The 22,060-nt window shown below is 39.6% G+C and overlaps 4 protein-coding genes across 5 annotated transcripts in view; 2 read left to right on the forward strand and 2 right to left on the reverse strand.

Moving 5' to 3' along the window:
- LOC133849404 (uncharacterized) overlaps positions 1 to 13,875 on the forward strand; it is a 31,180-nt gene extending 17,305 nt beyond the window's left edge. Inside the window, exons 4-6 of the mRNA XM_062285461.1 lie at positions 12,637 to 12,754; positions 12,816 to 12,953; positions 13,023 to 13,875. Of these exons, the coding sequence (XP_062141445.1) occupies positions 12,637 to 12,754; positions 12,816 to 12,953; positions 13,023 to 13,514 (748 nt within the window). The 3' untranslated portion in view covers positions 13,515 to 13,875. The remainder of the gene's footprint in view (positions 1 to 12,636; positions 12,755 to 12,815; positions 12,954 to 13,022) is intronic.
- LOC133849403 (ribosomal protein S6 kinase 2 beta) lies at positions 389 to 4,879 on the forward strand. 2 transcript variants are annotated; one of them, XM_062285460.1, is made up of 3 exons: positions 389 to 988; positions 1,019 to 3,024; positions 3,984 to 4,879. In XM_062285460.1, the coding sequence occupies exons 1-3, from the start codon at positions 816 to 818 to the stop codon at positions 4,598 to 4,600; spliced, it is 2,796 nt and encodes a 931-aa protein (XP_062141444.1). In that variant the 5' UTR covers positions 389 to 815; the 3' UTR covers positions 4,601 to 4,879. The 2 variants fall into 2 exon arrangements, with proteins under 2 accessions (XP_062141444.1, XP_062141443.1); XM_062285459.1 differs by having other exon boundaries at positions 390 to 3,024.
- LOC133849405 (protein phosphatase 1H) lies at positions 8,553 to 12,370 on the reverse strand. The gene is made up of 4 exons (XM_062285462.1): positions 12,206 to 12,370; positions 11,277 to 11,779; positions 9,510 to 10,948; positions 8,553 to 9,451 (listed from the first exon to the last, which is right to left on the reverse strand). Exons 2-4 carry the CDS (start codon positions 11,546 to 11,548, stop codon positions 9,273 to 9,275), a joined length of 1,890 nt encoding a protein of 629 aa, XP_062141446.1. The 5' UTR covers positions 11,549 to 11,779; positions 12,206 to 12,370; the 3' UTR covers positions 8,553 to 9,272.
- Positions 13,863 to 15,695, reverse strand: LOC133849406 (clusterin-associated protein 1). The gene is made up of 3 exons (XM_062285463.1): positions 15,510 to 15,695; positions 14,098 to 15,441; positions 13,863 to 13,999 (listed from the first exon to the last, which is right to left on the reverse strand). Exons 1-3 carry the CDS (start codon positions 15,529 to 15,531, stop codon positions 13,890 to 13,892), a joined length of 1,476 nt encoding a protein of 491 aa, XP_062141447.1. The 5' UTR covers positions 15,532 to 15,695; the 3' UTR covers positions 13,863 to 13,889.
- Positions 15,696 to 22,060: the final 6,365 nt, after the last annotated feature.

Below are 22,060 nucleotides of genomic sequence, written 5' to 3' on the forward strand. Positions count from 1 at the left end.
TTTTCTAATGCTAGCCAAGCGATAATTACAAGTGTTTGCTAGTTGTGGCCGCTAGTTAGCGCCAGTGTTGACTGTTAGTTAACATAGAGCGCGTTGTGCTAGCTTACCACTGTAATCGATATGTGTGCGCGATAATTATCGTATGCAAGCTTGCTTGGCCAATTGGCAATATTTGCAAATTAGAATGTAATATTTGTGAAAACTAGTTTTAAATACAAGTTTTAAACGTGTGTTTAATCATAGCTGTGTGCGCAGCAATAGCTAGCAACACAAGTATGGCTTTATGTAGCCGCTATATGCCGTGTTATACAGCGCAGGGGCCATGCAACAAGTTTAAATCCATGGCCTAACAGTCGTGCGGTTTTGCACATCGATAAAACGCAAATAGATTTGCAAATATGCGATACATTTGCTACGATGTTATTGCACATCGCTAGCACGCACTAACTAAAAAACCAAAAGAAAAAAATAAAACACTAAAAAAATTATTAAAAAAAAAAAGAGAAATAAAGTGAAAAGCATAAAAAAAAGCGAAAGCACAAACGACAGCAGAAGCAGCAGCAGCAGCGGGCAGCAAGCAGCGAGCAGCGCAAAGCTCACACAACACCACCTACGCTGTTTTGGGCCAGTTGAATGCGCTTCTCGTTCTGCCAAAGACGCGACAACATTAACAGTAATAGGAGAAGAAGCAGAGCGAACGCCCACGAAACAAACGTACGTGTGTGCTTGTGTGTGTGTGTCTGTGCCTGTCTGTTGCTGCGTGTGTGTGAGTGTAGTACGTGTGTGCAGCCAACAGGGCAGCGATAGCAACAGTCATGCCACTGGCTGACTCCAATAAGGATCTACGACAGCAGCAACAACAACTCCAATTGGACGCCAACAATAGTAGCAGCAGCAGTAGCAACAACAACAATGCAGCCGCAGAGCAAGCGCAGCTGGACAATGCAACAACAACAGGAGCAGCAGCAGCACCAACAGCGACAACATCCTCAGCAGCAGCAGCAGCAGGAGCAACAACAACAGCAGCTCACACAATGGGACTGCAGCTGCGTCAACGCATGCAGATTACTTCGTCCGGATGCAGCAGCTTGGCGGTGACACCCATGGAGCACACGCCCACCGATGAGGAAAGCGGTGCTGTGACCACAGTGACGTCATCTCAACGCCGCCAACAGCAGCAGCAACAACAACAGCAGCAACAACAACTGCAAACCGCCCTCGAACAACATCACATAACACCGAGCAGCAGCAAAACGCCCGAGCAAATGGAGTTAAGCGATTCGGAATCGTATGGCGCCGCCAGTTACGATGAATTCGAATTGCGTGAGGTGGTCAAGGAGGGTCACGACAAGGCGGATCCATCACAATTCGAACTGTTGCGTGTGCTGGGCGAAGGCAGCTTTGGCAAAGTGTTTCTGGTGCGCAAAATTCTCGGCAAAGATGCGGGCACACTGTACGCGATGAAGGTGCTAAAGAAGGCCACCCTCAAGGTGAAGGATCGTGTGCGTAGCACCAACGAACGCAAGATATTGGCGGATGTGGGACACGCGTTCATTGTGCGCTTGCATTATGCATTCCAAACCCCAGGCAAATTGTATTTGATATTGGATTTCTTACGTGGCGGCGATCTCTTTACCCGCCTCTCCAAGGAGGTCATGTTCACCGAGGAGGATGTGAAATTCTATTTGGCCGAATTGGCATTGGCACTGAATCATTTGCATACGCTTGGCATTATCTATCGCGATCTGAAGCCCGAGAACATCCTTTTGGACGAGCATGGACACATTGCGTTAACCGATTTTGGCTTGAGCAAACAACCGCTGGATGGCTCAAAGACATACAGTTTTTGTGGCACTGTCGAGTACATGGCACCGGAGATCGTTAATCGCAAGGGACACGATTTCGCCGCCGATTGGTGGTCATTTGGTGTGCTCATGTACGAGATGTTGACGGGGAATTTGCCGTTTCATGGCCAAACCCGACAGGAGACAATGAATCAAATACTGCGCTCCAAGCTAGGGATGCCCGAGAATCTGTCGCCCGAGGCGCAATCGCTGTTGCGGGCGCTCTTCAAACGCAACCCGCTGAATCGTTTGGGCGCCGGTGCACAGGGCATCCTGGACATTAAGGCGCATTGTTTCTTTGCGACCATCGATTGGGTGCGCTTGGAGCGCAAATTGGTGCGTCCACCGTTCATACCGGCCGTGAGCCGAGACGATGCCTTCTACTTCGATGTGGAGTACACATCAAAGTCACCCCGTGATTCACCCGGTGGTCCCATCTCTGCCTCGGCACACGAAATCTTTCGTGGCTTTAGCTTTGTGGCGCCCGTGCTGTTGGAGAATGCGAGTGCCAGCGCTACGAATAGCAGCAGCTCGAATAATGTCAGTCCATTGCATGCGATTGCAGTGCCCAGCTGCTCCTCATCCTCATCGCAATCGGCCGCCGCCGCTGCTGTGGCAGTGGCATCGTCTGCTACGGCTGCTGGTGCTGGAGGTGCTGCTGCTGCTGGAGGTGCTGTGGTGCCTGGGCCACGCAGTTTACCGGGCGTGTTGCCGGGCAATTTCCTGGCCGAATACAATGTGCTGCAGGAGCTGGGACGCGGCACATTCTCCGTGTGTCGCCTCTGCGAGCATCGCTCCACCAAGAAACACTATGCGGTGAAGATCATCGAGAAGGCCGCGGTGGCTGCAGCATCTTCGGCCAGCGCTGATTGCTGGGAGGAGGTGGAAATAATGCTGCGCTATGGCAATCATCCCAATATTGTCACATTGTATTCTGTGTACGAGGACACAAGCTCAGCGTATCTGGTGATGGAGCTGCTCAAGGGCGGCGAGCTGCTCGATCGCATCCTGGCCGTCGGACAAATGTGCGAGAGCGAGGCGAGCGCTGTGCTCCGGACGATCGCCGCGGCCGTTGCCTATCTCCATGAGCACGGCGTTGTGCATCGCGATCTGAAGCCGTCGAACATGATCTATGCGAGCATGCGACAAACGCCCGAGACGCTCAAACTCTGCGATCTAGGTGAGCGCATATTTCTGTGATACACAAGTAGAGTATAATGTCGATAATTGTAGTTATCTGCAACTCATTTTTGGGTTTATTTTCCGCATCACCATTACAGTTATCTGCAACTCTTTTATGAGTTTATTTAGCTATTTCAATGAATTTACAAAGAATATGTCCAAATTTCATTGGAGCAGTTAACTGCTATTGTGCGTTTAAATGCATCTTTTGTAGTCATTTCTGAGACTTGCAGTTATCTGCAAAAAATGCTTTTTTGAGTTTATTATAGCAGTGTTCGCTTTAATTGTATAAATGATGCATTAATTCAAGCTCAAAGTTTTCGTACAAATTATCTTTTTTGTGTATTTACACTTAACTGCAATTATCGACATTAATACTGTATTTCCTCTTTAACAATAAGTCCACAATCGACAATAGGAAGACCGCTTTTTCATTCCCAAAAATGTAATTCCAATTGAATTTCTTGCATTGCTCAACATTATAATGAGTTCATGGTGTCTTCTGCTGGTGTTTATCTAGCTTTTAAATTGACATCCATCATTTATCTTATCAAGGTTCTAGCATTTGTGTCGCTTGTCACTCAATTCGTCAATAATTAGTCTACGCTAACATGGATAAATAATGAGTAGACTGATAGCAAAGAGACTACTTTAGTGATTGTGCACTCTCGTTTACACCTTTGCTATAAAAAATAAGTTTGTGTTACAGTTTCAAAAATAATCAAGAATAGCTTGAAGAGAAGAACTATTTGTCTCAAATTTATGAAATGAAATGTGCAATTTAATATTCAGCCTTGTCTTGAAACATGGAACTTCATTCATCCATCGTACTCAAGACAAATTGTAGTGTAGTTTCCTATCAGCATCTTCCACTTCGTTGTCAAATTGGACTTGTGTCAAAAGGGAATTCACAATTTGTTGCATCATGTTCTCACATAAACCCGACTCTGATTGCAGGCTTCGCGAAGCAACTGCGCGCCGACAACGGACTCCTGATGACGCCCTGCTACACGGCGAACTTTGTGGCGCCGGAAGTGCTGAAGCGACAGGGCTACGATCTGGCCTGCGACATTTGGTCGCTGGGTGTGCTGTTGTACATCATGTTGTCGGGTCGAACGCCATTTGCCAGCACACCGAACGATTCGCCGGACGTGATACTGAAACGCATTGGATCCGGCCACATTGATTTCACGAGCAGCCGCTGGTCGTTGATCAGTGCGCCGGTGAAGGAGCTGTTGCGTCAAATGCTGCACATTGTGCCCGAGAATCGTCCGACTTGCGCTCAAATACTGGAGCACAGTTGGGTGCGCGATCAGTTTGCCGGCAATGTGCAGTTAACGGAGTATGCGATACATCCAAGCGGAGTTGGTGGCGGTGGCAATAGCCAAGGTGGCCAGGCGATGTCGATTGGCGCCCAGCAGCAGCAACAGAATCACATCTCGATGGCGTTGCGCGGCGCTGTGGATGCGACATTTCGTGCCATCGCAATACCGCAGGCTGCCAACGTGGGACCCGTGGAGTTGTCGATGCTGGCCAAGCGTCGGGCCAAAGATCGCGCCAATCTGCATTCCTAATTGTGGGCAGTGTTATGCCCGCGACGTCAGGTCAAAAGGCAGCTAATTCAATTAGTTTATAAACTCTATAGTATTCTAATGCATTGCTGTGCATTTCCGCAACGCCTTTGGGAGTGGCATGCCGCCATCAATCCACGCCAACGCCAACATCAACATCCACATCATCACCAACAGCAGCAGCAACAGCAGCAGCAGCTTAAATACCACAACAACAATTGTCGCTCAAAGCGTCAACGATGTCGCAGCGCCAAGTTGCGTTTGGTTTAAAAAAAAAAACAACTGAAAAGGATTTTCGAATTGGATGCGGAGATTGAGGTTGAGTTGCAGCTTCCGGGCAGCGCGACAACTTTCTAGTATTTGATGTGTTAGTTATTTATTTTATAATAATACCCAAGAACTACAAAAACAAAACAAAACCGATGCGAATACAATGATACGATATATACAATTTAAAAAACGCAAAAACAAAAAAAAAAAAAACAAAACATAAAAAAAAGGCAAGCGGCAGCTTATAGCGTATGCTTATTTACAAACATATATACCTTAAACTATACATACATATTAAAACGATATATAAAAAAAAGAAAAGATATATATAGATATATATATATATTGACAATGCCTATGTAAATGTGTGCGATCTTCCTGAAGACCTTGAGCCCCCAGATATCGAATCTCAGCTGGCTTACCAGTCGGGAATCGAAATGAAAACCGAATTATCTTAAAGCAACGTTTAATGTTGGCCAAAACCCGTGCTAAAACCATATATAAAACAAAATATTATAATATACAAAAACACACACACGCATAAGTATAAATATATATATATTTAAAGATGAAGAAGAGAAAAACAAAAAAATGCGTGAGAATATTTTAATTATCCTAGCTAAATTTTTTGACATCACGTGTTATTGTTGTTAAATTAATTAATAATTAAATTAAATGAATAATTAATGAAGCATACCAAAATAACCAAATCCGAAAATTATATTATATATAAATTACAAAAAAAAAAAACAAAACAAAAAAGAAAACTTAAGCGAAGCGAAAAGGAAACCTTTTAAATATGTGCGACTCATAAATGTTTTTTTATTCGTTTTTGTTTTGGATTAATTTGCTTTTTAGTTTGCTGTTGTTAAACTTTTGCTATGGGCACTTCAAAAAAACAAAAAAAAAAAACAGAAAAACGGAAAAATTCTATATGTCAATTTGCAAAACTAACAAAAAACAAATGAATAACTATAATGATGTTGTATTTTGGTAACAAATTGCATTTATGTTTCTTACCATCTGTAAATATCTATATAGGATATATGCATATTTATCTATAAATCTGAACATAAACATATAAAAACTATGTGTGATAACGCATTGCTACTCGTATGATGTATTTACTCTTAACAAGCAAAACGCAACTGATACTTCCAAATTCTTAATTTACAAAAGAAAAAAAATTACAAAAAACAAAAAAAACATCAGCATTCGACATAACTGAAAGCATTTCAATCAATTTTTGTGCACTCGTTTAATCGCTACATACAATTAATTGTCGTTGTCAATGTCGAAAATTATAAATGTTGTTGCCGCCTCAACAAAAACTGGCATTAACCCCCTGCCCTGCCCTGGCCTGCCTTTCTGCATGTTTCTTGGTTTATTAAAAGAATTAAAAAAACCAAAAAAAAACAAAAGAATTATAGTAATAATAATAAGTAAAACGTTTGGAAATCCCTCGGAATGCGATGGATATATGTATGTTGCTTATATGAATGTAACTTTGAGCACAATTAATTTGGAATGCCAGAACAATTACGAGAAGACAAAAACAAATGTGATTTTATATGCAAGTACCGCTAAGATCTAAAACAAAAAACAAAATGAGAAAACAAAAAAAAACAATATAAGAACATAGCTGATCTTTCGAACTAAAAACGATAATAATGCAGTAAATACATACAAGAGACTCAGTAATAGTAGTCACGATCATTCACCATGTACTTCCCCTAGTTGTATACCATAAATATATGTACTATATCGTAACTCCGCTGTACTATAAACTAGAGTGAAAAGGTTTAAAATGCAAAGTAAATCAGCAAATTAATAAACGAACAAACCAAAAGCACATTTCTCAAAAAAGAGACGCAAAAGACAAATGTAAATGCAGATTTAAAAAAAAAAAATACAAACAAAAAAAAATGACAATTCCTTAAATGTTGTTGTATCGTGTTTGTAGCCCGAGAAAAAAAAAAGAATGGTTGATAATGATAATGATATCATGCTAAGTGATTTTTTTTTAATGTGCGTGTCGTCTTTTAAGAATTTTGTTATGCGTTCAGCTTTTCAATTTCTTTTTAATTGTTATAGAACAAAAATCGTATAAAATGTAATTTTTGGAATTTTTGATGATCGTTGATTGAATGTTTTGCGTGTTGTGTGTAAACATTTTGCGCTGTGCTAACGAACTTATGCTAACAAACAAACAACAATAATAAATGTTAGTTAAAAAATTGCAAATTTTATGACAGCCCAAAGAAAACAAAAAATGAAAAAGAAAAATAAAAACCAAAATTGATGCGGTTGTGGTTGCGGTTGCTGTTGCGGGGTTCTGTCTCCTTATATACTAAATACTTACATATACATATTTACTGATACGTATACATCAAACAACCACACACACACACACATACATACAAATGTATTTAAGTATGTTAGCTAGCTGATTCTCAAAGTAAACGAAACGGTTTGTTACAAATGCTGTGCACACACACACACACACACAGACACACACATACCTACGGTTATCGCGATTATGTCGAAAAAGAAAAAAAAACATAAATTCAACGCGCACAAATACATATACAACCACACAACATACACATACGGATGCTATATATATTTTCTTAGTAGGTTTTTACAGCTTCCAAAACAAAAAATGAAATACAAAAAAAACCAAATGAAAAGCTACACACGATAAATGCAAAAGAGAAACTCACTTTTAATGTAATTAATTGATTCTAAATTATTGTAAAATTAATTGAATAAATTATGAAATGAAAATTAACCTCATCAAAATGCAAACCAAACTTTCGCGGCATTTTCCACGACTTTTCTCGATTCGATGGATGGGAAATAACTTTATCAAAATCGATTTTATATCATGTATATAAATATTACTCATTGAACAATGATTTTAATTTGTTTTGCCCAGCTAAGAATTGTTGCGAACAAAAGTCGTATCACACAACTGTTGTTCGATCGATCCTTCATAAAGAAAGCATATATATGGGTAATTCTATAGCGGAATTTTGACACTATCTAAAGTGAAAAGACATACCAAAACATTTTTTTTTTTGTTTCGAGTAAAGTTAAATCTTTTAGCTTGTTTAGTAATTTAATTTGAGCTAAGAATGATTTTAAAAATTATTTTTCTGTTTTAAGATATTTGCTGCAAATAAACGAATTCGTACGAAAAACAAAAAATGAGCAAACTTGTATACTTTTTCGTAAAACAGAAAAGTTCCTAAAATCAATCTTAGCTCTAAATATACTTAAAATCCAAAGCAATAAGAATAACCTTTACATATTCCTGAAACTGTTTCAGTTTATGTTTTTTTCTCACTGTTAATAGTTGTCGCAAAAGAATTACCCAATGCAAAAAAAGAAAAAAAACTATTTTTTTTCTTTTCTAAACCTTTTTATATGTCGAACGTGAAATGCACTTTTTATTATGGCTTTTATATTCCTTATAAACGATGACCTGTCTCCCCCTTATCGTCCATTCTTCATAACGGTTTATAGTCTTTAGATTAATATAAACATTTTGTTGATAGTTGCGGTTTCTTTGTTATCAGCGCCCTAAGCTATCAAGCTGGTTATGTGTCACACTTAATTGCGTGTTGTGAAACGGATTTAAAAGCATTTATATTTCTCTATTTAACAATCGTCGATTTTATTAAATCAGCTTAAATAACTACTTAGTTAAGTTACTTTTGTTTTGGAATCATTTCTCATTTCATTTGTGTTTTGTATGTAGTTTAATTGCAATTGGTTTTGTCTTAACTCGCATCTTGGTTTACTGATTACCATAATAATCATGTTGAATACATTTGCAGTAATATTTATTTTGAGATATTTAAACAAAAAAGCGTGACGAATGAAAGGTTCTTCCTTTTGCCGCCTTTGATCTGGCTCAGATCGGCGTAAAAATCCTTTTCTTATGAGTATATTAATTAACAAAAAAAAATATATATATATTTATTTATATATAAAATAAAAGTTAAACATTGAATAAATACACATAGTAAATTATTATTGTACAATGCATGTTCTTTGATTCTTGATCATCGTTTTCATCATTTTGCATTCGTTCCCAAGAAACGAAATGCATTCTCATTCTCATCTTTTCTGTACATAACTGACGATAGATTTTGCATATACTGAGAGTACTTTAAGAGTATATGCCGAAGTTTCTGTATCATTTCGTTCGACACTTTTTGTTTCGTTTAGTGTGTGTGTGTGTGTGTGTGTGTATGTGTAGTCTGAGCGCCTCAGCAATATAAAAAAAATATATGTATATTTAGAGTTATTGTTTAGATGTATATCTGTTATAATTATTTAAATGTGTTCTATGTAGCATTTCATTGTAGTAAGGACACGCCGCTCTTCTTCTGCATTCCTACTTCTTTTTGTTGTTGTTTCGTTGCTTTGCTGGCATCGCATTTGTTGTTCCGCCCTTTGTCGGTCCATTTCCATTGCCAGCTCCAGCTGCTGTTCCAGTTGTTGTTCCTGTTGCTTTGCCAGCAGTTGTTGTTGCTGATGTCTCTGCTGCGCTGCTGTTGTTCTCTTTGTCTAATTCTTGGATGATACACAAATTACAATTCAAGTTCTTTTGTGCAAAACTTATTCAACTTACTTTCTGGTTCGCCACTCGCCTCCAATTGCACCTGTTGCAGCGTTTCGCTGACGCTCTCAACGTGCGCCTCCAGCGGCGTCTTTTCATCGACCTCCACAACAATTGACTCTTCGACCTCGACAATAGCTTCATTCGGCACCTGCTGCTCCACCTCCACCTCCACCTTTTTTTGTGTATTGTTTTGCTGCGCCAATTTGCGCTGTGCACAAGTTTGCGTCCATTCGACGTGCTCTTTGTAATACTGATAGACTGGTATCACAATCACTGAGATATCATCCACTGTTGCTGCCGCCTTGCTATCAGCGAGTCGCCAATGACCCGAATCATTCACTTTGCCACGGGCACGCGCCACCAGCTCTTGGGCGGCCATAGTATAGCGATGCTTCTCCTGTGGATAGCGTGTCAACGTTTGGAAGACGGTACGTGCAACCGCCTCATTCTCGGAAACATCCCATAGACCATCGGTGGCCATCACCAGGACCCCATAATCGCCGTCCTCGTTGTGCTCATCGGGTATGCTAACCACTTGGCTGAGATCACGAATTCGCACATCGGGATGTGGTGTTAAAAATGGTTTAATCGGTATTTGTCTATTGATCGCCTTCAAACGATGATCGCCAAAGCCACGTGTAACGCCCAGCGTGCCCAATAGACGGCTACGTTTACCCTCGCCATTCACCACCGGCATGGCCAGATCTCGACTGGTCACCGTCTTATATGTCCAGCCCTTCATGGTGCCCTTGCGGCACAGCACACGCTGTCCCAGATTCTTCTCTTGCGGCCGTTTCGCATACTCCATGGCCACGTAGTACGATTCAATTAACTCTGGCCTCAAACGTGCCACATTCTCCAAACGTATACGCTCCGTTTCGGGTGTGTGATCAAACGAAAATGGTGTCGCATAGCTGAGCGTATCATCCACTGGATCTGGCTCAATTTTCTCAGTTTTCCCATTGCCATTGCCATCACCATCAGCCGCTGTGCTGTTTGGGTTCTTCGGTGCCGCCGATCGTCGCTGGCAAAGCACAGCACGACTGTCGCCAGCATTGGCCACATACATTTTGCCATTGATGAACAGCACAACACAAGCGGTGCAGCCGCCGGCATCGCGATAACGTGAATTGTCATGATCCACCAGTTCGTCCATGTCAAAGAAGGCTGCCTCCAATGCACCAATGATCAGTTCATCCTTTGTGACGCTGCGCTCAAAGATCTTGGGATGTGGGAATGCCGGATTTATGGCAGCCACCCTTTCATCGCCATTGACAGCATCGCGTGGCAGCAGCAGCTCAATGCAATCCACAAGTTTCTCATGCAATATCAGCGACAGTTGATATGAGGCAGCCAAGGCGGCGCCGTAGCCAGCGTGTCCATCGAATATCCCAAAATACGTGTACGGTAGATCGGGATGAATCCGATTGGGATCCGAAAGCACTTGCCTGCAAAACAAAATTCGTTTGTTCGTTAGTTTCCACAACTTCTATAGATCAGGCAATGATTTTTGTTCATAATTAGGGAATTAAACAGTTAGTGCATAATATAATATAAGTTGTTCATGATTGATACTATATTAGTCTTGCAGAAAAAAACATAAAAATGTCATGATGTCATTTCGTTCAGTTTCTAAGAATTGAACTTTTTCGTAAAAAAAAAAAAAAAAAAAACAAATAATAAATACTAATCAGTATTTACTTTGGTGCCTCATTAGCGTGGTTGTGAAATTGTCTAGTTGTCTTGCATATCACAATATGGTTATCGATTACTTACCGACGAAAAGCCGCCTGATCTTCGTTCCGCCTGGACTTGCCCGAATTAACGCACTCGGCATAGCCGGTGCCCCAGGGCAGCAAACTGATATCGCGCGGCACGATTATCGGTCGGATATTGTGATCGCTTGAGGCGCGCAATTCGTCCTCACTCAGCAGTTCGAGGAATAGCGGTCGCGAATAGCGAAACTTTTCACCGTTGCGTCCGTTTGGCGGTGGCGGCAAATCCGGCGAAATTGCCGACATTATGCTCGCCTTGAACGAGGTCAGCATGTTGGAGCTGGAGCGTTTTTTGCTGGGCAACAGCAGCAGTTTGTTGCTGTGAAACGATCCGCGGCTCCGTCGATAAAAAAGAAACTGCTGCAGTCGTCGTCTCGCACTCCTCGCTGCACCACCGGCCTTCTCACTCACTCCCACTGACGTGGCGACCTAAGCTCAGCAGCACTCTCAGTCAGAACTTGTGCTTTTCTCTATTGCGTTGCGTCCTTCGCTCTTATCACACCACTGCGGTGCACAATTAGGCCGTATAAAGCACAATGTACAAAAAACAAACAAAACAAAACAAAAAACAAATAAACGCAAGCTGTTGGATTTTTGGTTTATCACTCCCTCTCTTTCTAACTTCTTTGTGTTGACTGTGATTAGGAATCGATTGCACCGATTTTCATATTATCGATTGCTCACTATCGTCTACTGGTCGTTCAGGTTTTTTTTTTTTGTATAGCACGCACAAATGGTTTCTTGTTTTGTTAATTACGCATGAAATCACTAACTAAAATAGCTGTTATTTACATGAACCAGCAACTTAACCAGGTTACGTTCAATTTTTTTGTTTGCTTGCTCCACCGACTAAGCAAAAATCAACAACAACAAACACCCCGTTTACAGTGTTTGTCATCAACGTTTGTAAAAATCAATATTTCATCTTACAGTTAGCAGTAGTTTGTGCACGGCACGCAGTAACTTTTTGTTTTTTAGAATTCGTTTTGATATGAGGCTTTAGCACTGGTCGCGTAATTTAGGATTTTGCTTTTGTAAAAGTCTGTTTAATATTTTCGCTTGCTGACGACTTCGTGTGGAAAAACAACAGAAGAAGAAGAGCAGACAGCTGCTTGAGCACTTAGCGCAGCGTGACTGCAATTTTCAATTCCAAATATACCAAAGGTGTGTGGTATTTTTGTAAAAATGTATTAGATTATTGGTCACACTGCTCACTCAGCAATATTTATCGCACATCTAGCGATAGGCTACATAAATGTATATATTAAAAGATAGATGGCGCTAGTAGTGCTGATGTGCACAAACATGCCTTAATTAGAAATGCTGTTATTTTTAAATGTTGTCAAATTTTTTGTTTCCAGATCGCAACACAGTGAACTGCGCGATGTGATCATTAAGTCAAATGGATCGGGCATGGTTTTGGATCAGCAAAAGGTGGATCAATACATCAAGGCGATGTCATTAAATGGCAGTGAGAAGGTAAATCAACAAACAGCATATTGATAAAATTCTAATCGAAAGCCTTCGCTCCACATGCCAGGTGAACAATGAAAAACTGGCTGCCATGTGGATGTATGCTGCACATATGGGCAGCCTGCCACCTCCTACTGTGCGCAAACTGACGCCGCCATCACGCTCCATAATGCTTATTCCAGCCACAGCCGCCGCTGGCAATGGGGTAAGTGTGCCTCCACTCTATGAATTGATAAACGATACAAGTGTGATCGATTATTGTGCGTTTTGTTAGATGCCACCGCCGCCGCCCACACGTTTGCCTCCTGCACCGCCGGGCATGGGAGCTGGCATGCTGCTGCCAGTGCCACCGCCGCCTCAATATCGTGGCATGACACTGCCTCCGTACATGCGACCCAGCTCGATGCTCTATGCACATCCGGCCAGTTTAACGGGCACGTATCGCACACACAAAAGCACCAAGTCAGCGGAGATGAATGGCCAGCGTCGACGTCGTCGTGCCGGCAAATCGGATGCAAATCGCCGTCAGCGTCGCAAATCCGAGGCGGATGTGCTCGATGGTGCGCCAAATTTCCAATACACAGGCCTGGATCGCGCCATTGCCGACAGTTTCTTGGCACGCCAGGAACAGTCGCAGGCGGGCAGTCACATCGATTACTCGTCCTCGACATCATCAGCCAACAGTGATGCCTACGGCAACCAGACAGCTGCCGGTTCGCGTCCATCGTCCAAGTCGAAGATTGTGTGCCGCGATGTGGTTATGTGAGCTCACAGTGCTTGACACAATCGACTTTTGTAAATAGTTTACCATTTCCGTTACCGTTTCCCCTCTATTTTTTTTAATATACCATATACAACATAATCGTATTACATTCATGAAGAATTAATGAATGTACAGTTTGTTATGCATGCCGACAGACATATTCGAGATATCTGTGTGTGTGTGTGTGAGCATACAATAAGAATATATAGTTTTAGTCATTTTCATTGCTTATGAAACGAATAAAGTAAAGCATACGCTCGTATAAACATAGAAAATTGATTGCAAATCGTAATCGTTTAGCTTGTTATCGATGCCTTGTCGTATGATCAGTTCTATGTACTTGTCATCGATGCCGATGCTGATATCGATAACACACACTTAAAAGTCCTCATCGCTGTGATGCTCCTGTTTATTTGCCGTCTTCGGACGCAGTGGCAACTCTCCCGTCAGCTTCGATATGCTGATGTCATCGATGGAATTGAGATCAACTGAAAGTAAAAGTAAAAGTGAAATGCAATTTGCAAGTTAATTTTCATATATGTGTGTGTGTGTGTGTGTGTGTGTGTTGTGCATTTGGTCTACGCACAGTCATCGTCACCGGTGCCCGCATTTCCGCTTAGTCCGCTCAAGCCCATAATGTCGCCCACATCCAGTTCGCTATCGGAGCTGCCAAAGCTGCTGTCGTCGGCGTCGCGTCTGTTCAGCATGCTGCTGCCGGGTCCATCGCGTCCATTGCGTGTCGGCGGCACGTTGCTGTTGCTGTTGTTGTTGTTGCTATTGCTGCCGCTGGCAGTTGCAGCTGTTGCACGACGACTGCGACCGGTGGTGGGGCGTATACGTGATGTGGCAGTTCCAGGACGCTTGCCAGCTGCATTCGCTGCCTTGTTGCGTCGCAGCATCAAATCCTCGTCCCGTATATCAGGTATTTCCGCATCAAGACCAAAGTTGCCGCCACCGTGACGTGCCACATCGCCATCGTTGTCGACATCGTCGTCATCCTCATCATCATCATCATCGTCCTCGATCAGGCCCTCGGGTATGAAGGGCATCGAGTTCTCAGCGGGCTTCTGCAGCAACGGCGACGCAATGGGCGTGGCCGAGCGTTTGGTGCGCGTCTCCAGCTGTGTGCGCAACGCATCGCGCACATGCAGCCGCAGAAAGTAACGCTGGAACAGCTGCTGCAGCTCCTTCTCGCACTCCTCGAACTCGGCCATATGGGCCGGACGTATCTTCTGCAATGCCTCCAGCCGCTGCTTGGTGCGCTCCAATTCTGCACGCTTGCGCTGCAGCTTCGAATTGAGGGCATTCAGTTCGATGCGAGCATTCTCCAGTTGTGCGCGACTCGACTGCAACTTCAGTTGGCTGGCCTGGATGGCATTCTTCATGGTACGCTCCACACTCAGCAGTTCCATGGGTCGTTGCGCTTGTGCCAGACGCGCCTCCTTGTTGAGCAACTCCTGCGAGAGCAGATCAAACAGCGATGCGCCGCGTTGCGTCAGATCGGTGGAGAGTTCCCGTGCCCGTCGCAAATCATCCATTTTATCACCGATGTCCACCTGATTGAGACTGCGATACTGTTCACGTTCCTCGTCCCGTTCCTCGGCCTCCGTCTGACCAGGTGCAATCAGCAGACGTGTAATCTTCTGCAGCTCCATCGCACTGACAGCGGCGGCCGCATACAGTTTGCGCGGATTGAGACGAATCGCCGATTTGGTCACAAAGAATTCCGTTGCGGAGCGAATGAGCAGCACACGTTGCTCCTCCGTTTCAACGCCGCCGGCGAGCACAGCGCCCGGCTCAAGGAGGCCGGCGAGCCACTGCAGCAGCTCGGCGACAATGTGAAAGCTGGCGAGGCTGCCGTGATGCGTGGCCAGCGATTGCAGGGGAAAGACTCGTGGAAAGCCCAGCAGCTTGAGATGTTCGCCCAAATCTTTGAAAACCATTTAAAGCATCAGTTGTAGTTGTTGTAGTTTTCTTTTTAGTTTTTTGGCCACTTACCTCGCACATCCTTAAAGGACATTCTGCAGACAATGCCAGCTGCGCACTCGACAATGTCGCCTCCAATATTATGTGCATTTCTTTCTTTTTCAATTGAGGAAAAAACCTATTTGTTGTGGTTCCTCCGGTTGGCTTCGCTTTTGTTTACGCCAGCGACCTGACCACCGCGTTGCCAGGCAACCCTTACCAAAACCAACCAACCAACCACCACCACCATAAAGCCGCCTGGAAACCACCTCAGCAACACCACCTCTTCGCTGCTTGGCTGCTTGGCCTGGTCAGCAATTAGGCTGCACGACAACAGAGCCACATGTCAATATAAATAAACAATTAATATTCGCATCGAATGGAAATGTGTTTTTAAATGCTGTGGACTGCATCAAACTAGTCGTGGCTGTCAGCCACAGTGCTCGCTGCCTAAGTTAAACCAAGCAATATATTCATAAATTTTTATTTAATAATTCTTAAAATATATATTCTTTAATTTGTTTTGAACTAAAAAGAACGCAAAATTGTCAAATACTATTAAATTAAAATAATAATAAGCTTTCTCCACAAAAAGTTGTAAAACCTAATAATAAATTATTATATTTATTCCTATGTTTTAGATTATTATTATTAGTTAATCAATTAGCTTAAACGAATTCAATTCATAAATGAATCAATCAGATAATCACATTATTATATGTATATGCAGATCTTCATCATCAGCAAATAAACTACATAAATATTAATTAGTAAATCTGTTGAATACTGTTGCTTTTTTATTCTTTGATTTGTTATATCAGTATTCCATCCTCTTTTATATTTAAAGTATTTTTTAAAGTATGAACTTTTAATTGAGCGCAGCCTAAAAGTATGCTACAAAAAATGTTTGTTCCACAGATTGCAAACTAAAAAATTTATCTTACCTCAGTCATATCCTTGCGCATTTTCACCGGACTTGTTGCATTCGATTTGTGACATCGAAATTTATCGATTGGCATCAAGAAAATATAGTGTCATCTAAGGATCCAACACTTGTAATTTTTCAGTTCGGGGCCCAGGGAAAACTGGCTAAAATTACAAATTCCAGGATAACTCAAGAACCACAAGGACGATTTGAATGTCCTTTGGCACGATAATAGCTCTCATTAATAAACTTCGTTGGACACAGGACCCGCAAGGATCTGACAGGATATGCCTAAGATATACGCAATTTTCTGTATACAAAAAGGTCCTTTTATCTCGGCTCATGTAAGGATATTCGACCTCGGACTTTTGTCAAACGGATTCTATTAAATAGTAGTATCTTTGTGCCAAAGGACATCCTGATCGTCCTTCAAATGACTGAGATACGGCAGACTTCCTGAAATTTTGGCATTTTTCCTATGCCGACCCCTTGAAAAATTTTCAAGTGATATTTTTTGTAATATCCTTAAAATCCTTGAATGCCAACCGATAGTGCTGCTTACCCTGATAACAAAAAGGTATGTCCTTGTCATATCCTTAAGGATTTGCTCGAGTTATGGCTTGGAAACGAATGTTAAAGAAATTAACATTTTGCGTTTGCATTGCATACTTTTAGGGGCACACATACAAAGCACTTAAGCCAAATGAAAATCAGTTATAACTTGGCCATATCTTGACGCATACTCAAAGGATATATATTGCTAGGATCGCAAACGCAAGCTCTATCGATTGGCATCAAACAAATGATCTTCTAAGAATCCAACACTTGTAAGTATTTCAATGCGGATGTCAAACAAAAATCGCCTTTTTCAGGACATCTATGTTAGAAAGCTTTAAATGATATATGACACGCTGGAAGTCCAGTTAAAAATGGTTTTTAAAAATAATTTGATACCTTTTGATTCTGCCAAGAAGAAGATAAGTAAAAAAGTCTCACTTTGTATTATATTTTTATTTCGGACATATCTTTGCACATTTTGTAAACATAAAAAAAGCAGCAAAACATTATAATAACCTAAAGGGTTATACTGTTATTTATAAAATTGAATAGAACGCGTTTTGTGTTTTTAATGATTTAACTAATAAGCGTAAATATGGAAATCTTGTTCATAAACAAACAAAATGGAAATGAGTTATTAAATCTGATACGTTTGTTTTTTTAAGTGAGTGAGTTAATTACAGAAATTCTTTTTTTTTGTCACTTAATTATTATTGTAAGCAATCTCTTGTGGAATCTAAAGTATATATCAACATTATCGATGCCAATGTTTGCATTATGCTAATGTGCTTTTTACTGACTAGTGAAATGCATCAACTTTTTATGGAATCAAATTTGAAAATAGTTAGCTATAAAATCTGAATTATGTTGATATTTCTACGAAATATTGTAAAATTTATAACGAAAATAGTTGAACAATTTTATGTTTTGATTAATGAATAATTTCACGAAGCTAAGTTGTAATAATTTGAAATAAAATGAATGCTCGCATTTTGCAGCTCAGACAGTGAAGGACATTTAAATGGATGATTTCTGAGGAATTTGCGCTCTAATTTCTCGTGCTCTTTTCTCTGCTCACTTGCTCACTTCTTTGAACGTAATTAATTCGCATTGTTTTTGGTTTTTTCTCTCCTTTTTTCTACTGCTGCTGTTTTCTAAGTGTGCGTTAAAAAATGCCCAGACATGTATACGCAATTTTGTGAAGGACGCGAAGGAGGAGGAGAGCACAAGGACTCATTCATTTGTTTGCTTGTGTGTTTCAGAATTAATTAAAATTGTTAACAGCACGCAAAACAAGCTGCCAGGCAAAACAGTCACAGTCGCAGTCGAAGTCACAGCTCCAATTACAGTTCCCAGTTCCAGTTTCAGTTTCTGTTTCAGTTCAGAGTCCCTCAGCGACCGCAGAGTACACAAACATTTCGAATGTAGACGACATTACAAGTGGCCTCCGCTCTAGCCAATATTTACTTTACCAACCCAACGAAACTTTCCAAACTGCGGGGGCGGGTGAGCGGGAAAGAGCGTCGCATTTTGTTGGCCATTGCAACCATCAATTAAACATTATGCACATGTTCACTTTTTCTGTTTCTCTCTACATTTTTTTTTTTGCGCTCTGCGCTAACATGACATTAATAATATCGACAACAAAGTCTGCGGTTTGTTGGTCAAAATTCATGTAACCAGAAAGTGCAGTCAACTATTTCCCTTTTTATTGCGCACAGAATATTTGACTTTATAATGCAATATTGCAAAGCTATTAATATGGAATTTAAATTACATTTTATTTTAATTAAAACTCAATAAGTATTTTCATTTCAAAATGGATTATTATTTAACTTTAGTGTCGATAAGCTGTCAAATAGTGCGAGTTTGAAAAATTCTTCCTCTAAAAGAGTTTCACTATCTTAATTTCACTTTTATTACATTAAGAATGAGCGAAATTTTATATATAAAATTAGTTATTGATTAGTACGAGAAAAGTTATAGAAATACAACATTTATTCAATGTGTTTGGGTAGTTCGAAATGCTTTACATAAAGTAAAACTGATTGATTGACAGTTGGAAGGGAACAGAGAACAGACAATGGATAATGGAGCAATGGATGCCGTTGGCATCATCAATGGTTAGTCGATAGTCGACTAGTCAGTTAGTCAGCTAGAATGGACGATTAATTGATATATTCGGCAATTGTATTAGCTGTCTAACATTGCTATGTATGTGCAACGACACAGCAATAATGGCAACATTGCGTATACGACTAGTGGGGAGCAAGCAATAAAAGCGATAGCCAACCACAAATGAACAGACAAATGTCAACACACACATGGATGAGTTGGAATGTGTATGTGTATGTGTGTAAATAACTGAACAATTATGACCTTGGTATGTCAGCGTATTGAACAAATCGAAAGAATAATCATATATAGAATACATAGATAGTTTGTGCTGTCCGCTGTGGCACGTCAAAGTTCAATGTCCAAAAAACGCAGCAGGGAGTTACCACCACCATCATCAACAACAACAACAACAACAACAACAACAACAACAACAATAACGCCTTCTAAGCGCTGCCGCTGATGATGATGATGAGCAATTAAAGAGAGCGAGCGAACGTTCGCTTCAACAGTGCTGCCAATGTAATGATTGAATGACCTCTGCACAGTGCTGCCCATTATTGTGAAGCGACAGCGAAAGCAGCTGCGCGCAGCAATTAATAATCATTTCGCTTAGAGATGCGGCCAAGTGATAACGCTGCGTATACTTAATATTTAACTTGCCAAAGGTAATTTGAGAATTTGGTGCTAATGCTAAAGGCGCGTATTTATTGTAAATTTAAATAATAATAAAATAAATACATAATTTGATATTTTATTTTCGTACTTACATATTTATAATTTATACTTTCACAAATTCATTTTAATATATATTGTAAATACAAAAAATACATAATCAACATAAAATAATTAATTCTTAATTTATTGTAAAATTGCAAAATAAAAAAAATAATTTAATATTTTCATTTTTTACTTGTATAAAATAATTTTAAACTTTTCAAATGAATTGAAAATGTTCTATTTATTACTTATACTTATTTCTCATTGTAAAATTGTAAATACACAAAAAAATAAAATAAATAATTTTATATTTTATTTGATTGCTCTGCGAATACGAGAATTTGCCTCTAAAAGCAGCTCAGCTCAGCTCAGTTTATTAAATGGAGCAGCGAGACAGCAAAACGCACGTTGCCTTTAGCTTTTATGGCCAAATAAAGAATTCGTGTCAGCCAAATAATTTGTGCTGCGTCTCATCATCAAACAAGCATCTTATAACAAAATACACTGTGAGAAAAATGAGTTGCCTACATTTTGGAGCTGAAATTGTTCTACTAAGAGATAAATAATATTTTATAGTAATATATATATATATTATTTGAGATATATCTCCTATGTCTTACTCAAATGTAGGCATCTATTTCTCTGAGTGTATTTTCGTGAACCTGTTGTGGCAGAGTTCAGAGTTTTGGGGCCAAAGAAATGCGCACATATTTTCGCCTTGTGGCAAACGAACGAAAATTATTATAAATCAAAACGTCACAAATTGTTTACGAGCCAAATGGCGTCGCCCTTTGATGACCCTTTGGGGACTTGAACTCTTTACTAAAAATAAATATAAAAAAAAAATGCCAAACAGCCAACGGCAGAAGTTGAGGCGTTTTATATTGCATCTTCATATCAATTTAATTGGGCATGAAATTTGTGCCGCAAAGCAAAGCAAAGAAAAGCGAGAGAGAAAAAAAAACAATTTACTCAAATCATAATTCAAAGTGTGTTGCGTTATCCTCAAAGCCAATGTCCACTGCAATACGCCCATTTATTCACGCCTCACACGTACACACCAATACACACCCTCTTGCACACACACACACTCACACACATACACAATAGTCGCTGCCCTGGAGAATTGTGGCTAAATTTAGATGCCAGCTGCCCCTTTGGTCGTTAACAGTTGCCCACTTTATTTGCCAACGAAATCAATTTTATTTCACTACCAAGTCTCAATTTCGGTCTAGCTAAATATACATATATGAAGACATAACAGCAACTGTGAAGTCTTGAAGAAATAACCCGACAACTATTTATTTCTAGTATGGAACGTTTAATTTGAGGCACGATTTATTATTTATTTATTTATAATAACATATTTCTAATTTCTAATTTATTAGTATGTAAAAAGTATAGAAACTTTAAATATATTTCCATCACAATATCTTCGTTAGAATCTAAATACTTACATAAATTAAAATCTAATGGAAATGTGGTTAATCATATTCTTAAGCATTCAAATAACACAAAGTGTTAGAGTAATATAAATAAATAAAATAATATAAATAAATTTACATGTAACGTCAGGAATAATAATTTTAACAACTTCATTTAAAAAGTTTCATCTGTGTTTAGTTTCCAAATTTATTAGGATTTTATAAATATACAAAATAAAAGCTTCAAAAATCTTAAAATTTAGTATGACTTCATTTGAAATTACAAATATAAAACTGAGTTTCATTTTAGGTGAATATAAATGCTATTTATAGTATATTTAATACATAATTTAAAGAGTAATAAGTTTAGTTAATTTATTAAACTTCAAATTTCTCAAGACTTTATCTTGAAAAATCTTGAAAAATAATTCAATATGAAAGTTGCACTTAACTTAAATTTTTTATAATTTTACTTTGAGTTACTCACATTCTCACTCTTTAGAGAAATATAATTGTGGTATTTGAACAATTTATAATAATTATTTCTAGAGTAATAACTTTAGTCATTTTAAAAGTTTCATCTACTAAAAAATTTATTAAAATTTTATTTGATGTGATAAAGTAAAAAAAAATTGCAAGTTTTCTACTGATTGAGCTATCTTTTTTAAACATGTGAAATTATTTTAAGAGTAACCGTTATATAAAATGTTATAATAAATAAATAAAAATGTGTATGTTTCTATATTAAAATTTTTAGATTGTTCTTTTTTTATTTAATTTTCTTTTATATATATTTTAAATACAATTTAGTTGATAATGTTAGAGAGTGAAGCATTTAAATC

Source organism: Drosophila sulfurigaster, chromosome X (assembly GCF_023558435.1).
Source record: "Drosophila sulfurigaster albostrigata strain 15112-1811.04 chromosome X, ASM2355843v2, whole genome shotgun sequence".
Classification (NCBI taxonomy): Eukaryota; Metazoa; Arthropoda; class Insecta; order Diptera; family Drosophilidae; genus Drosophila; species Drosophila sulfurigaster.

Bases quoted from the DNA above. Each gene is read 5' to 3' on its own strand.
- LOC133849405 (XM_062285462.1), bottom strand. From the start codon at position 11,548: ATGCTGACCTCGTTCAAGGCGAGCATAATGTCGGCAATTTCGCCGGAT. The intron at 10,949-11,276 runs GTAAGTAATCGA...TTTGTTTTGCAG, and splicing joins GATCAGGCGGCTTTTCGTCG to GCAAGTGCTTTCGGATCCCA. The intron at 9,452-9,509 runs GTAAGTTGAATA...GTATCATCCAAG, and splicing joins GGCGAGTGGCGAACCAGAAA to AATTAGACAAAGAGAACAAC.
- LOC133849403 (XM_062285459.1), top strand. From the start codon at position 816: ATGCCACTGGCTGACTCCAATAAGGATCTACGACAGCAGCAACAACAA. The intron at 3,025-3,983 runs GTGAGCGCATAT...CTCTGATTGCAG, and splicing joins GCTCAAACTCTGCGATCTAG to GCTTCGCGAAGCAACTGCGC.
- LOC133849406 (XM_062285463.1), bottom strand. From the start codon at position 15,531: ATGTCCTTTAAGGATGTGCGAG. The intron at 15,442-15,509 runs GTAAGTGGCCAA...TGGTTTTCAAAG, and splicing joins GTCCTTTAAGGATGTGCGAG to ATTTGGGCGAACATCTCAAG. The intron at 14,000-14,097 runs GTGCGTAGACCA...TTTTACTTTCAG, and splicing joins GGGCACCGGTGACGATGACT to TTGATCTCAATTCCATCGAT.